Source organism: Manis javanica, chromosome 4 (genome assembly GCF_040802235.1).
Source record: "Manis javanica isolate MJ-LG chromosome 4, MJ_LKY, whole genome shotgun sequence".
NCBI classification, from domain to species: Eukaryota; Metazoa; Chordata; class Mammalia; order Pholidota; family Manidae; genus Manis; species Manis javanica.
This window is the reverse complement of record NC_133159.1, coordinates 72,406,541-72,422,830: the sequence shown is the minus strand read 5'-3', so window position 1 is coordinate 72,422,830 and position 16,290 is coordinate 72,406,541. Positions and strand designations below refer to the sequence as shown.

Here is a 16,290-nt window from a genome sequence, read left to right as displayed (position 1 = left end):
TATATCATGCCATTCTCTTCTGGCCTGTAGGGTTTCTGTTGAGAAGTCTGATGATAGACTGATGGGTTTTCCTTTGTAGGTGACCTTTTTTTTCTCTCTGGCTGCCTTTAGTACTTTGTCCTTGTCTTTCGTCTTTGCCATTTTAATTATTATGTGTCTTGGTGTTGCCCTCCTTGGATCCCTTGTCATGGGAGTTCTGTGTACCTCTGTGGTCTGAGAGGCCATTTCCTCCCCTAGTTTGGGGAAGTTTTCTGTAATTATTTCTTCAAAGAGACTTTCTATCCCTTTTTCTCTCTCTTCTTCTTCTGGTACCCCTATAATGTGGATATTGTTCCCTTTCGATTGGTCACACAGTCTGTTAAAATTCTGTCATTGCTGGAGATCCTTTTATCTCTCTCTGCATCAGCTTCTCTGTGTTCCTGTTCTCTGTTTTCTAGTCCATTAATGGTCTCTTGCATCTTGTCCATTCTGTTTTGAAGTCCTTCCAGAGCTTCTTTTATTTCTGTATTCTCCCTCCTTAGTTCTTGCATATTTCTCTTCAAGTCCATCAGCATGGTTATGACTTTTGTTTTGAATTCTTTTTCAGGAAGACTGGTTAAATCTATCTCCCCAGGTTCCTTCTCAGGGGAAGATATAGGAGATGTCGAAGCTGTCTGGGTTAGTCTTGTCTGAATCAAATTTTTTTGCCTTCTCATGTTGATAGGTGCAGTGGTATGCTATTGACTCATCTGTCAGCTGGGAGAGCCAAGTCTTTCCACCTGCTCCTGGCCTTTCTTCACTGGACAACTGCGACCCCTAGTGGCTTGTGTTGGGCAATTGCGTGTAGACTGAGTCTCTGTATCTTGCCCCGCCGGTATGGAGGAAGCTCCTTTGCTGTGGGCGTGCCCAGCCTCAGGCTGCTGCTCTGCTATGGCGGGCCCCAGAGGGGTAATGGACCGGAGGCTGTTTGGCTGTTTACCTCTGTGAGGGGTCTCAGAGCTGTTGCCCAGGGTGTTAGTGTACCCAGTTTTCCCTGGAATTTCCAGCTGCTGGACTGTGACCCGGGATGCTTCCGTCCAGCTGTGAAGTCCCTGTCCCTTTAAGACTTTCAAAAAGCACTCGCTTTTCTTTGTCACAGGGGCGCCAGCTTCAGGATCTGCTCACAGGTCTTACTGTCCTGCTTCCCTAGTTTCCAGCACTCCACGCATGCACTGTGTCTGCGCTCTGGTGCAGATGGCTAGGGCTAGATGTTTAGCAGTCCTGAGCTCCCTCTTCCTCCCTCCTTGCTCTGATTCCTCTCCTCCCTCTGGGAGCTGGGGTGAGGGACCTCGGGTCCTGCCAGGCTGCAGCTTGTATCTTATCCCTTTCACCAGGCACTGGGTTCTCTCAGGTGTGGATGTAGTCTGGCTGTTGTCCTGTGTCTTCTGGTCTCTCTTTTAGGATTAGTTGTATTTGTTGTATTTTCAAAAATATATGTTTTTGGGAGGAGATTCCCACTGTCCTACTCATACCGCCATCTTGGCTCTGCCTCTACGTAGAAACTATCTTTTGTTTTCTCAGTTCAAAGGTAAAATGTTTTATTTCTATAGGTTCATATTTCACAAACAATCCTTAATATTGTTTTTTGATAGTAGATATTTGTGGCTGCAAAGCTTTAGGTTCCTTTTTAAAGGAATACAAAACCTCTACTGCATTAAAAAACAAAAATCATGGATGTAGTTACTAGAATTGAAATAACTGAAGAAACAGCAAACAAGCAATGACATTTTCAGCAACATGAAACATTGGCATGATGTTTTTTCGAAAGAAAATGTAGGTACAGTATATAACCAAATAATGATGCTTTTTATTGCATTAAGTGTACTGTATTTCATAAAACAAGAAAGTGTGTCTAGATTTAGAAATTATTTCAGAATTTGATAACATGAAAGTCATTATGTAAGAAGGATAAAAATAATAAGATGAATGGAATTAAAAATGAAATGAAATGTTTAAAGGGTATTAAAGTGAGAGGAGAAATAATAGATAAAAATTTTAAAAGTGAATATTAGTTCAACTAAATTGTTTTAGGGGCAAAGTCAAGGTGACCAGCTAATACTTATTATGCATATTATTGAACTACTAGAAGAACAAGTTGAAATTAATAAGCATTTCTTCATTTTTACACTGCTTATAGAAAGTAACACATTTTGTGATAGATGGAGAACCATTCAGAGTTCTCTCCCTTTCCTGTCTCCTACCTGAGAGACCACTATTTTGTGGGAAGCTGACTGGAGACCAGCTCATCCCACTGAACAAGGATGGGAGCCCATCAGTCCAAACAGCATATCCTCTGGACGGTCCTGTGTGAGTCCCCAAGGATGTTTTAAGAAGTCCCCTCTGCCTCTAGTTCAGATGGAGTGTGTCTTCATTTTTTAAGAAAAACTTGTTGAATCATAATTCACATAGCATAAAATTTACCCTTTTAAAATACACAGTTCAGTGGTGGTTAGTACATTCAGAGTTGTGTAGCCATCACACTCATTTAGACTATTGTCGTCCCTCAGAAACAAACCCTGTACCCATTAGAAGTCACTTTCCTATTCTCCCAACACCATTGCCCCAGGCAACTGCTAATCTGTTTCCTGTCTTCTATGGATTTGCCTATTCTGGACATTTCACATTAATAGTATCATGTAATATGTCCCCTAATCTTTATTATTTCACTGAAGTTTCTGAAAAACCTACTTAGGCTCTTTCTAAGAAATCAATCATCTCTTATGTTTCAGATTTATTACAGAATTTTTCCTCTACTTTTTCCATTACCTGTGCATCATAAATGCTTTCAAATACCCATATTAGCTCATCCTGAATAGAATGATGTATTGCAGATTTGTGAGCTTGTTGACAATAGAATTTGACTTCCAAGTACAGTGAAAGCAAAAAGCCTGCCTGAACTTCAGCTGACTTTGAAGGGAGTATAGCTACAATATGTTTGACTGCACAGATGGTGTTTGCATTATCCTCTGATTACAGAGTGAGAGAAACTGCTTCTAGTATGAGTAACCTATGTTTTAGGAACAGCATACATATTTTACATTGTTAAACCATCTTTTTAATTGGTTGAAAAAATCTAATAAATAAATCTATTAAATATGTAACATTTAATACTGGCTTGCCCAAATAAAAAGATCGTAAGAATCTAATAATGTACTTCTACTTTTTTTTAGTTTTTAAAAAAATTTTTTAATGAATGTTATTAAAATGTTATAATAATAAATCTTATACACCATTTGTAAAGTAGCCTTTTAAAAAGGGACCTTTAAAGTTGATAAATCCGATGATAAATCTTTACAGAAAAACTTAGTATGTAAAGTAAGAGTAACTGAGTAATTGAGTTACTTTAAGATAGAATTTATAATGAGAAAGTGTGTGACTTTCCTTTCATAGTATTACAGTGTAGAATTCTCAGTAGGCATTTGGGAAGCTTAACTTTGAGTGGCACCACATTTTATGGTTGCAATATTTATACACATTATGCCTTTCCCCAATAAAATAGTACTTAAATGATTTTTTTTACATGTTGTATCATATCTTGGAATGGTGAGTTAAAGTAGTCACTATAGCACAGTAGAAAGAGCATTGACTCAGCAAACAGACTGCCTCCAAATCTCAGTGCCAACTGTCACCAGTAGGTTCAAGGGGCTTAGCTTCTCTGTGCTTTCATTTCTTCAACTGCAAAATGAGGACAATATTCATTGATTCGATGTGTTATGAAGATGAGGTGAAGTAATGTGTACATGATAATGTGTATAAAACCTTTAGTATATGGTAAGCATGCTAAGCACATGCTTAACTAATATTCACCATTTCATTCTTTGTGGTGTGGGTATGGGAACAGCATGAAGTAGCAGAGATGACAAATGGACTGGTCAGCTAGAAATCCTGGTTATGCTTCCTCTCACTCTTTGTAGACTGGTGATTCTTTTTATACTGATGAATAAATTTCTATTTTCTCCAGCTTAGCTTTTTGTATATATTATGTGGCATGTAAAGTAATTTTTATAAAATATAGAATTATTGTTCTTAAAATCAATGAAGCATTATAAAAACAAGTACAAATTTTTGATGCACTACAGTTTAGGGGTTAGGAAGTAAATATGTCCTATTACTAAGTTCCTTACCAGAAAATTATTTATGTCGGCTTTAAAAGCATTTCTTCCTCTCCCCTGGGCCAGGGTTTTCCAGGCGACTTTGGAGGCAGAGGCCCTGCGGGTCCGGATGGCAGTCCCGTGAGTACATTGGGATGGTCCGCCTTGCACTCTCTCATCACTCAGACTGCAGAGCAGCTGCGCTGCCACCGGCGATGCCACACTTGTAGTTAGGGACTGTTGGCCAGACAGTTTCAACACCACTGTACACATTCCACTTCGATTTTTCAACATAGGAAATAAGCCAAAAATGTTATGAATAAATTTTATCTTGAGAGATAATCCTTAAAATTAATTATTTGACCATGTTAAATGTGACTGCTTAAGTAAAATATTAGAAATATCCATCTCTAAATATTGGAAGTTACATTTCTAAAATATTAGAAAAATATTATATTTCTAATATTTATAAATATTTTTAAAATATTCTTTTATAAATATTGAGAAAGTATATATTACATGCTGACTTGTATATTTTTCAGGGGTGGGGGGCATGTGGGGAAGAAGCCTTTCATGTACATGAAGGTACTAAGAAGCCTCAGGTAAAAATTGTGCTCTCAGCAATTGCTCTTTGGGGCTCAAAGCTATCATTAATATACCTTACTTTTCAGTATTGTGTAGAGAAGTCTTTTCTGGGAGTATTCAGATACCAATGTTCAGATTAGGGTATTCCCATTCTACAGTTAAATTACATTATCAAAGAGTGATGATTGATTGCTGCTTTTTGACAGAAAAAATACCAAAAATCTTTACTTTTTGGTTCTCAAGGTGCATCCAACAGCTACCCCCAATCTATTCCATACACACATTCTTTCTATAAGATTTTAATGTGAATTAGAATCAACCACAAAATCCTTACAGCCTAAATAAGGAAGAGTTCCTCCATTTAGATAAATGTAAATTAATAGCATTTATACATAAAATAAGGTATTTGAAAATAATTTCTTCTTTATTTATTCTTCTAAAATGTAACTATATTAGTTTATTCAGTTCATTTTGCCAAAATTTTGTCACAAGGCTTGGTAGATAAGGAAAGAGTAGAATTGATTTCCAAGTAAATTGTTAAAAGCTTGAATGATACTTTAGGTAGAGTATTTCATCTTTTTCTTGCTCATGATTCTGGAGAGCATATCATTTCAAGCATAATAGAGTAAGTATTATTGACTTTTTTCTTTAATAACATTTATGTTTTGCATACCCAGTGTGAAGGCATCTTATTTAATTTTAAATAGTCGGTTAAACATACATGAACTTTGGCAGGGATGGGTTCCCTTCCATATTTAAAATTTTTTTCTTTTTGAAATCTGCTCTTTAAATATATAACATAATGCTCTTGAAAAGCATTCTGAGTGTTAAAATCTTTAAAATGTAAGAATAAACTTGGTATTTTTAGTTTATAGGTTTATTTCTCTGTATTTTACTCTGTCTTCATCTCAAAACAGAATTTAAAATACAAAATAAAAAAGAAGAGGGGGCTATTCTTCTACCTTCTATCATGTAAATAATGAAACAATGACGTGGAGTGGGTTAGGAATTACCTTAAAGACCATCCCAAATCAACTAGAAAAATTAATGTTGATAATTTAATCTCATATTTATGTAAATAATTTAACAATGTTGGTAATTTTCTACCTTTGTTAAGTGCTTTATGAAAATTTTCAAAACCTCTTATACATGACAATTTACATTGTGATCTTTATAACAATGAGAAAAATATTATTCCTGTTTTTATAAATGAGAAAACTGGCTTCGAGAATTTAAATAATGTACTTTAAAGGAATTGACAGTGTTTTAAACTATCTGAAAATGTTCTTCTAATCTTATATGCTGGCCACTTATCTTTTCATACAGTATATAGGCTAGTTATGTCTGTAATGCTGGTTATTAATGGGATTTACTCCCTTTATTAGATATATAGGAGACATAGGAAATCTGTGTCCGAGCTAGGTGGTAATCCTAGTATCCAAAAGCATGGAGCCCAGGGCATTTTTGAAGGACATAAAGTGAAATGAAAAGGCGCCAAAGATTTGTGCTTCTTAGTACAATGCATAAGAGTAGGGAAATGTCAGAGTTAACTACAGAGGAAGGTAAAATTTGGTACTTTTTTCCCTAGAAATTTTTGTCTTCATCTTTAGAAAATACTTATCTAGTTTGGAATCATATTTAACCAACTTTGCACATTTCTTTTACATAGGGACTTGTGGGTAGCATTGGTCCTTCAGGATTTCCTGGACTTAGAGTGAGTACCAAATATTTTGTTTATTTGTATATGTTAGATACGTTTTAATAACTTTAGAAAAATGAGAGGTTTCAGTGACATTGTTTTATACCAACCTTGCTCAAATGTATTTTTCTACCAAATATGCGAATTAAAGCAGTGATATGAATCAAAAAAGTACTTATACCTTACAACGACTTGAAATAACACATTTCTTCAGATTTATGTGAACATCTGTATTTATGTCTGGTCTCATTAAAAGATACTTAATTAGCACCCAGTTTCTTTAAAACTATGACATAGAACAGCTACTTCTTTTATTTGAGATAGTCTTTCACATCATCTGTTCCAGAGAGACACGGGTAGGTCTAAATACCATGCCATGCCATACTACCGTAACATACCACACCACACCACACCATACCACGTGGTAACTGTAAACCTGATTTATGGGATTAAATTGGATAAATGGTTAAAAAGACCATTGTGAACAAAAGGTATTTACTGGACTTCGATGTTGTTAAACACTTTAATACCTAACTTATTTATTATACTAAAAATAAAAGTGACTATATTATTTATATACTTAATCAGGTTTTAAACAGTGAATTCAACTCTAAGTTTCACTGGAGTTTCTGATGTAGGCAAAATAAGGTTTAGTAACAGCAGATCTATGGAGGCCGAAGCAGTAAAATCCAGATATGTAGCTTTCCAGTAAACTTCAGACTATTCATTGGAGTAAACAGACTGCTACTTCTGATATATCTTTATAAATACATTTCTCTCAGCCAAATTATGGTTCATGACAGGGACATGAATTGCAGATATTTTAAATAAATTTAGAGCCATACACTTTAACATTCAGCTGGGCAATAGGCAAGATTGATGTACTTTTCTCAAATGTAAGGAGCCTAATGAAAATAGAAGTGAACTGTGTATCCATATAAAAGTAGGACATAACCATGGGCAGAGGGAAGATTTTCCTTAAAGATTACTATGGAGCTTTTGCTCTAAAACATCAAGTACATAGTTAAGACTCTAGAGTTTTATGCCACAAACTGTAGCCACAGCATTTTTAGCTTGAACTTGAACACAGGTCTTCCGACTCTAAATTTAATGTTCTTTCCCCATCTTAACTTCTCCAAAGCAGAAGATGATAACTGGGCTAAAGGAAAATCAGCATAACAAGTTTTAACTTGCTTTGGGGTTGGCAAGAGGATAGAACTAAGAGTCAAAGACTCTGAGTGAGTCTAAGAAATTTAAACTTTTCTCTTACATGAAATATTAGTAGAGTAATAATAAAATTAACAACAACAGCTCATTTTTATTTAGTATATTCTATGTTCTAGTCACAAGTGTTAGGTCACTTAGCTTACAGGTGTTCAGCCCAGATTTGAGGCTAGGTGATCTAAATCCAGAGTCCAAAATTCTGTCCATTATGCTATAATAACTCCTTAAAACTTAAATTACTTGAAAATGAATACTATTTCTCTTCTGAGATTTCTTTAGATTCCATAAGAAGCAGTATGTGAAGGTGGAACGCAAAGTATCACATTTTTTTCTCAGAATAGGGTTACCCTTGTAGGTGGTAGTCAGTGGCCTTAGTGGTGGGAAGAAAAAGCAAATGGGAAGGGAGTTGGACTCCAAAGATACTCTTCATGCACCTTTCAGCTCAGAAGCTTATGTTGTTACACTTAAGATTACTACTAACATTCTTAGCGTGGCCTAAGGTGTTAAGGCTGATCTGGTTTTTACCTGCATCTTCACAGCGAACCGTGTGCACTAGCAAAGCTGCTCCTTCTCAGCCTCCCATCCGGCCTTTGCACTTGTTTCCCTGAAGCTCTCTACCCTACTTTCCTGCCCAATAGTTAACTCTTACTCTTTCAGTTCCAGGACTAAGCACAGAGCCAACACTAACAGTGCTCAGTAAAAATAACTGGGTTTTCTTTTCTTTCTCTACTCAGCCTTTGTAGACGGGAAGAGATTCTACAGAAAAGAAAATAGTTTCTGACACTAGCAGTCATTTTTGTAATCCTTGTACAGGTAGTACTTCATACTTTTCAAAGTATTTTCACATAGACATCTCATTTGTTCCAAATGAGTTTTAAAGTAGATAGAACAGGTATTACCACCTCCATTTTGATTAAAACATTCAAAATGATGTAAGCACTTACTATGTATCAAAAGCTGAACTAGGTGCTAGGCCTAAAAATACAGACAAGTGAAGATTTGTATTTTTGGCCACATTTTAATCTAGTGGCATGGATGAAAAATAAGCAACATCATATAAAGTGATTACTACTATAATGGACAGAAGTAAAGCCACTGAGAAAGGAGCCATTTGTATTATCCCAAGAAGTCAGAGTAGACTTCATAAAGCAGATGTCTTTTAAGCTGTATCATGAAAATTGTGCATGAGTGGGATGGAGTGGAAAAGGGAAAGGGGCTCTGTAGGCAGAAGAATCCTTTTCGAATACATAGAAGAGGTGATAAATGCAATGTTTGGAAATGGAAAGAGGAGTAGAGGGATTGTAGCCTAGGAAGTATGGGGAGATGAGAGCAGAGTGGAAGGAGATGAGGTTTTGAAGCTTATTGGGAAAGATTATACAGAACCTTTATATTTCATAATAAACAGCTCATCTGCTTGATCAAAGCTGCAGCCTCTGCTTTCTCTCTCAGGTGTTCCCTTATAGGAAGTACAGTTTCTGAGAAGAGACAATAGTGCTTTCTCTAAATTATTTTTCCATGTAATTGGTTGTTACTATCATTTGCTTTCTTAATTAGTGACAGTGATTATCATCTTGAGTGTGGGTGGTTGTGGTTGAAATCCCAATGTGAAACTCAGTCTTTTTCCACAATATGCTCACTCATATGAACTCTTTAAGTCACTGCTGTTTTTATATAAAGACCTATCATTGGTTCTGTTTTTGTTTTCACTTACTTTGCCTCAGAAGCTCTCTACATTTATGCCTGTGTGGGAGGCCCTGCTGCCTCTGGTGCTATATCCCAGACACCCTCAGCTAAGGTCCCATACATGAAAGTATTTCCTATGTCTACTCCATCTTCTCATGGAAAAGGAGTGGGTGGGTGGGGAGCGCTGGGGAACCTTCAGATTGTCCTTAGAGAACTGCAAACTGCCCTTAACCTATCACGGGTTGCTTTTAGAAGGCTACAGTTTTTCAGGATTAGGATTTTCAATACAATTTGTGACAAGCCGGAATGTTTGATGTTTTTTGGAAATTTCTATACCTGTACAATCTTACTTTTTAATTCTCTATTTTACTAAATCTTTATAACATATATGTTTTTTTGATGTCTCCCAATACTTGCTATTTTGTGATATTTCTTTTAGTGTAGCTCTTTTACACTAAAAAGTAAAATAGGATACTATACATACAAAGTACATACATCTGAAGATAACAAACTGTGCACAGTAATGTATTAACTGAAACAAAGTTAATTTTATGTTGTCCATTGAAAAAACAAGGACAAAGAAATGTTTGTAAGGTATTCCTTTCTATACTTACATAGATTATTGCCACATAATTTCCAAAGATGTTTGTTGCATTTTTTGAAACTCTTTTAAGTTTTAAAGCTATGAACTTTGAATAAACTTGTCACTGTAATTATAAAAGTAATTGTTTCCAACTGGCAGAATTTGTCAATGATGTGTAAATATTGCATGTCTGTTTGTTAAGTTGGAAAGTATTACTCTCTGCCTCTCACAGTCCCAATGTATTTCAAGATTCAAGTTGGAAATGATTTCTTAGTTTTATTTTATAGACTTTAGGACTCTCTCAGAAGAGGTCATATTTTCCATCTTGAAATTTATGTTGTATAAATGTGATCTATTAGAAATGCTCTGTTATTTTGGGAGATAGAACTCTAGAAATCACTGTTTTAATTTTATTTTTAAAGTTGACTACTGCCTCGAGTATTTATCCCATACTTTATTTGAAAATATTATGTGCCAGTTACTATTTCAGTCTAGGAAACAAAAAATGAATAAAACAGGAATCTATTCTCACTGAATGGGCAGACCAAAGATGGCAAAAAAGTACAGTGTAATTTAATATACTGAGCGTAGTAGAAGGGCATTCTGGTATTGGTAACCGTATCCTCAAGGGTTTGGCACATGTGATAAAGAGAGCATATTCTGAGAATGGAAAACAGCCCATTGTGGATAGCATGTCAATTTGGAGGAGGGAAAGTAAAGAGGGAATAGGGGTAAATGGAAGATTAGTGGAAAGGGTTGGTGGAAACCTGGTAGTGAGGGCCTGGGATACTATCCTATGAAATTTGGCTTGTAACTAAAAAGGGCAATATTTTCAGCATAATACAGCTTTAAAAGTACCTTAACATTTGGAATCCTTAAAAGCGAGACATAAAGAAACGGTCTTTGAGGATGAAGTGTGCTGTAGTAGCCAGGCACAGAGAGGTAGCAAGAGAAAGAAGAAAAATAAAGGTGTCAGTGACACAAAAATTCTAAGTGATCCCAAATACATCGAGAGATATCTACCATTTTTAAAAATTTTACCTTCAAATGCCCTTATTGTTGCTATTGTCCTCTGTCATCTTAGAATGATGATATATTGAAGGAGTTTTTTTAAGTAGGTCTTTCTTGCAGAAGATGACAGTGGTAGTTACATTTTTGAGGAATCTCGCATTGAAGCATTAAACTGAGAATCTTTACTTTGGTGACTATGTATTTCTCATCTTTATTTCCTCAACACTACTACAGTGTCTGGTACATATTATGCTCAACAAATATTAAATGATGAATGAATGAGAGAAGCCCAGAAGAGTAGCATCTTTTGTTTAGTAATCAGTTCATCGCTGAAATTATGAATTTCATTCTGAAAATAAAAATCATGAAATAAAATCATTGGAATAACTGGAACATAGTAACCTCCCAATAAATATTTGCTGAATAAACAGGTGAAATAAAAATCTCAGGCAATCCAAGGCTAAATCTAATAAAGATTTAAGACTAAATAAATGAAATATTTATTGAATCCTTCCTGGGCACATTGAACTAAAACATTTTCCCTAGCTTCAAGATATTAATCTAGCTGGAGAAATATTTCAAAATGTTTGTCATTGGCAGTAAGTATTATAGGAGCTCAAGGAAGGGAAGGATCATTTTGTACTAGAACAATATTAGTACGCTTCATAACAGGTGGACCTCATGAAAGTTTAAAAGATTGGTGTAATTTATAAATGGGAAGAGTAAAAGAAGTTGTTGAAGAACAAGGCATGTGTGGAGATTCAGTGAGATGAACGTTGTGGGTCAATTCATTAGTTTTACCATATTCTCTTTCTAATCTTAGGGGATGCTTAATTATATCATTTTGTCTTACTGATTTTCAGGGCAGTGTTGGCCCTATGGGACCAATTGGACCTTCTGGAATTCCTGGACCAGTGGTATGTTTCTATTTGCAGAATGGATATTTCCCTTTAATTTCTCTGTGATATCACAGTATATCATTTTCTTTTCTTAGGGTCTTTCCGGGAGTAAGGGCCTACATGGAATCAAAGGTGATAAGGTGATTTAAATATTTACATTATCATAGAGATAATATCATATCACATTAAATTTTCTTCTGTTCAGTCAACTCAACTTACAAAATATTTTGTTTTGACATATGGGATCTAATCTGTACTATTAATTATGTAATTTTTCTCAGAAGTAGGAAAAATAGACAAACTACTCTTCTGTAATCAGTATTTACTTTCTTCTGATATTGCCAGATTTGCTTTACTTAAGTGTCTGTATGAAACTGTGCTCTGTAGGGTGAACAAGGCATTGCAGGAGAGCCAGGAGAGCCAGGGTATCCTGGAGACAAGGTACTTTTTTTTACCATTAATTTATATAAATACAAAAAAAGCTAGTGGAAAGTATAAATTCTTTAAAAAGAAAAGAACATTTATTATCTTAGCCATGTATTTTGTCAGGATATGGTATGATTCTAGTATTATAGGTCTTGCTTGAAACAGTTTTCTCCTTTTTTTAAACAGTAATTCCAAGAATATTTTTACTAGTTTGCATATAGAGGCATATCTGCCTTTTGCAATATAATAGCTTTTCTCTTTCCTCCACTATTCTCTTTTAGGGTGCTGTTGGTGTTCCAGGACCATCAGGGATGAGAGGAAAGCCAGGACCTTCAGTAGGTTTGAACTTTGGCTTTGCTCTTTCTGTTTGCTGGAGTGCCCACCATGGCACAAGCCTTCATACTTGTTGGTATTATTGGTAGAACATAAGAAGTAGCATATAAGCCTACCAGTCTGGTATTTTCTGTCTATGGTTTTAGAATATAGCTCAATCCCTCAAGTTTCCAGCTTACATTCCATAGACTGTTGACTATTGAACCTCACCCTCCCAAATTTCTGTGAGCCCTAACAATTTTTAGTTGATCTATTATAATTGGCATTTTAATTAAACAATGGACTATTATGCCAGAAAATATAAAGCACCTTAATTAATATTTAATTTTCTCAGATACCTGTTTCATTAAGAAAGATTCTGAAGAAAAGATAACATGTCACCCTCTTGTGGGTCCAAATATTCTAGTTATCCATCTTTTTGTAACCCTTAATCATCAGGTAGTTGAAAAAAAGGGATACCTTCTACTGTAGTTAACATGAGACCTAAATAATTAAAATCATTGAAATAATGATCAATATGTGAGTTAAAAGTTTATCTCTGAATATTAAAAATCATCATTATGATAGCTGAATGTTATTATAATCATCATTATAATTTACTGAATGTTTACAAAGTACCAGGCACTTTTCTAAGTCTGTACCTCTAATTTAATCCTAACAGAAAACATGTGAAGTAGGTAATGGTATTTCTGTTTTACATATTAGGGCCACTGCTATCCAGAGAGTTCAGAAACTTGCTCAAAGCCCCATAGCTAGCTGGAGGCCATTTGGGAAAACATAGGTAATTCCATATGTCAGAGCTCATGATTTTAGCCACTGTGCCAAACTGTTTCAGGTTTTAACATTGTAATATTGTTAGGATTTTAATATTGATTACACGTCTGTGAAGGTGAAGGTGATTGAGGATAGAAAAAATTAGATAGTTATAATATATAAATATTCACATTAAAATACACATTTTAAGAAGCTTTGCTTTCCTGAGCCATTCACCATGTTCCCTCTAACTCCACCCTCACATTTCAGGGTTGTTTATTTTTGCATCAAAGGAAGCAGTCTTAAGTTACAGAACTTTAGATAGCTCATTCTTTATGACTTCTAATAGTAACAGCACTTCATATACATCTCTGAGGAATTATTTAATCCAAAGGATAATTTTCTGCATCTAATGACATGAAGGTGATGAGTTTCACTTTTACTAGTTTTCACCCTGGGCTAAGGAAACCTGGTCAGCCATATACCCTGAAGTTAAATCTCAAAAATTCTAAAGTGTATAAATAAGGAGCAGGAGATTAGATCATGATACCAATAAAAAGCTTCTGTTTTTCAAGGATTCTAAACCATTTAACAGGGGCTTCCAATATCTGTAATAGTTGGCAAAATAAGACCTTAACTTCTTACAGCTTTATTTTTTATAATATGAGGGTTTTCTAACTTTTGATAATAATAAAATAAAATGGTACTACATTTTCTAAGGCCAATACTAAGTAATAAATGATGTCAATATTACTTTTTTATGCTTTACAACTAATTACTTCAGAAAACTAGAGTCAAATATCATGCTTATATAAGGAAAACCTTTTTTTAATGTCTTCCTTGCTCTTTGATTTGACTTATATTGATAACATGTTTATTGGGGAAGTAGAGGAATCACTGGTCTGAAAAACAGAGACTTGATTCTAGTCCTAGCCCTAACCTTGACTCGCTGTGACCTTGAACATTTAGCCACCATGGTATGTACTTTCTCATGTTTAAAATGCAAGTCACGGCATATCATATTGAAGGTTCCTTGTAGCCCTGTAACTTTTTGACATTTTCCTCTGTTATCATAGTGCTTTCCAATAATTCTCTAGACTAAGCTGAAGAAAAGTCAGAGTCTATTTCACCTTCAACATATTGTCTAAAAACCCCTACTATTTTTTTTTTCTTGGGATAAATCACTAGAAACTAATGTGGTTCATTTAGGGCACTGAGGCAGGGAGCATGAGATTCTGAAATACTTGCTCATTAGTACCTTTCTGTACTATCCTGATTTAAAAAAAAATTTATTTTAATGTCAGCAGGGATTACCTTAGTAGGAGATACATGACCGTCTTTTGTTTTGTCAAATCTGAAAAAATATATATTTTGGACTGAAGACAGGATAAAGACTTATGAATTAGTATTTTTCTTATGGCCTTGTCTTGATTCTATCATGTTACTTTTCACTAGGTTGTATCTCATTAATAGAAGAAAAATGTAGAGGTTTGCCCTACAAACCTTTCTTAGTTATGGGAAGAGACACCTGTTTCATGAAAAATTGCTGACCAAGAATCAGTTATCATATTAAAAATAAATTATACAAATCACTGCTTATCTAAATCATTTGTTTACTCTTCTGGAAGGAATGCCATAGTTATAAGGATCTCTTTCTTATTTTATTTCTCCTGCTTTTGATTTTCTGTTATCTAAGAGGCTGGTGTTACTGATGCTATTTCCAAATAGATGTAAGTTGTAACATGAAAGAATATTTTTAAGATATGAGAAAGAATGTCCTGATCCAGGAGGTTTTTATATTTTGGAATATGGAAGCTTTTTACTAGGCAAGCAAAAAGCTAGAGAAAACTACCAATCTCAGGTTGTTAAGAAATATTCTTTCCTTAAAACAGAGAAAACAAAGGTAATTGCTATGTTCTTTCCATTATTTTAACCAGAATTTCTGTCAATTATAAAGGTTTACAATCATTTTCAATCCTGTAACTTTAAAACTCGGTTTTTATAATGGAGAATTGACGTTCAAGGAATCTTGCAAATGAAGTTTTTCAAAGTGAAGAATTATTTTTAAGAATGAATAAATCTACAATTTATGTGTTTTAATATCTGGTTGTCAGTCAACTTTTCTGAAAACAGGCCTAGGGTATGCTATTTTTAACTCAACAGCTTGTAAATTTATCTTTTTGCTTGGTTTTTTTTGCCACTAGAGGGCCCAGTGAGAGCCCCATGTCTCTTTAAGAGAGGTACTTGTCATCTCAAGAACTTGACTTCCCTATACAGCATGGAGAATCTAGTCAATGATTCTGTAACATCTTTCTATGTTGATAGATAGTAACTGCACTAGTGGGGTGAGGTTTAATAATGTGGGTACCTGTTGAATCACTGTGTTGTGTACTTAAAACCAATATAATATAATAATCAATTGTACCTTGATAAAATAAAAAAAATAAAAATAAAAATCATTACCAAAAAAAAAAATTTGACTTTCCTAGATACTGATGATGATGGATTATGATTTAATTTATTTAGGAAAGCATAAATGAACTTTGCATAATATTTCATTACTTTTCTCTAGATTTCACTGCAATTGTTGTATATTGTTTTGTCAGATACTCTAGCACTACATGAAAATAGATTTAGTGTATGTGGAAAACTGCTTTACTTCTAGGAAAGAAGATAAACATGTATCTTGCAATTTATGTAACCTGAGAACTAAAGTCAAATTTGAAACTCAAACAGAAATTTAGTATGATAGAAATAATAAAATCAGTAGTTTTTCCTAATAAAGACAAGGGTCTCAGACTACTGGCCTTCGCCATTCTACACTTTCATCATGAGAGTGTTGCTAGCCCTCTCTAGTTTCAGGCTTTATACCCAACTCTCTCTCTTCTGCCATCCTCTTCAACCCTCAAAAATGTTTCAGAGATGTTGAAACCAAATCTTTAAATTTTTAATTAAATGATCAAAACCATCTAGGAATTCTAGGTA

General features: G+C 34.7%; 1 protein-coding gene across 4 annotated transcripts in view; it reads left to right on the top strand.

The window, feature by feature from the left end:
* COL24A1 (collagen type XXIV alpha 1 chain) overlaps positions 1-16,290 on the top strand; it is a 364,470-nt gene that overhangs the window by 101,769 nt on the left and 246,411 nt on the right. For all 4 annotated transcript variants that reach the window (XM_073234227.1, XM_073234226.1, XM_073234225.1 and 1 more), the window contains 6 exons: positions 4,197-4,250; positions 6,364-6,408; positions 11,758-11,811; positions 11,889-11,933; positions 12,181-12,234; positions 12,501-12,554. In XM_073234227.1, the coding sequence (XP_073090328.1) occupies positions 4,197-4,250; positions 6,364-6,408; positions 11,758-11,811; positions 11,889-11,933; positions 12,181-12,234; positions 12,501-12,554 (306 nt within the window). The remainder of the gene's footprint in view (positions 1-4,196; positions 4,251-6,363; positions 6,409-11,757; positions 11,812-11,888; positions 11,934-12,180; positions 12,235-12,500; positions 12,555-16,290) is intronic.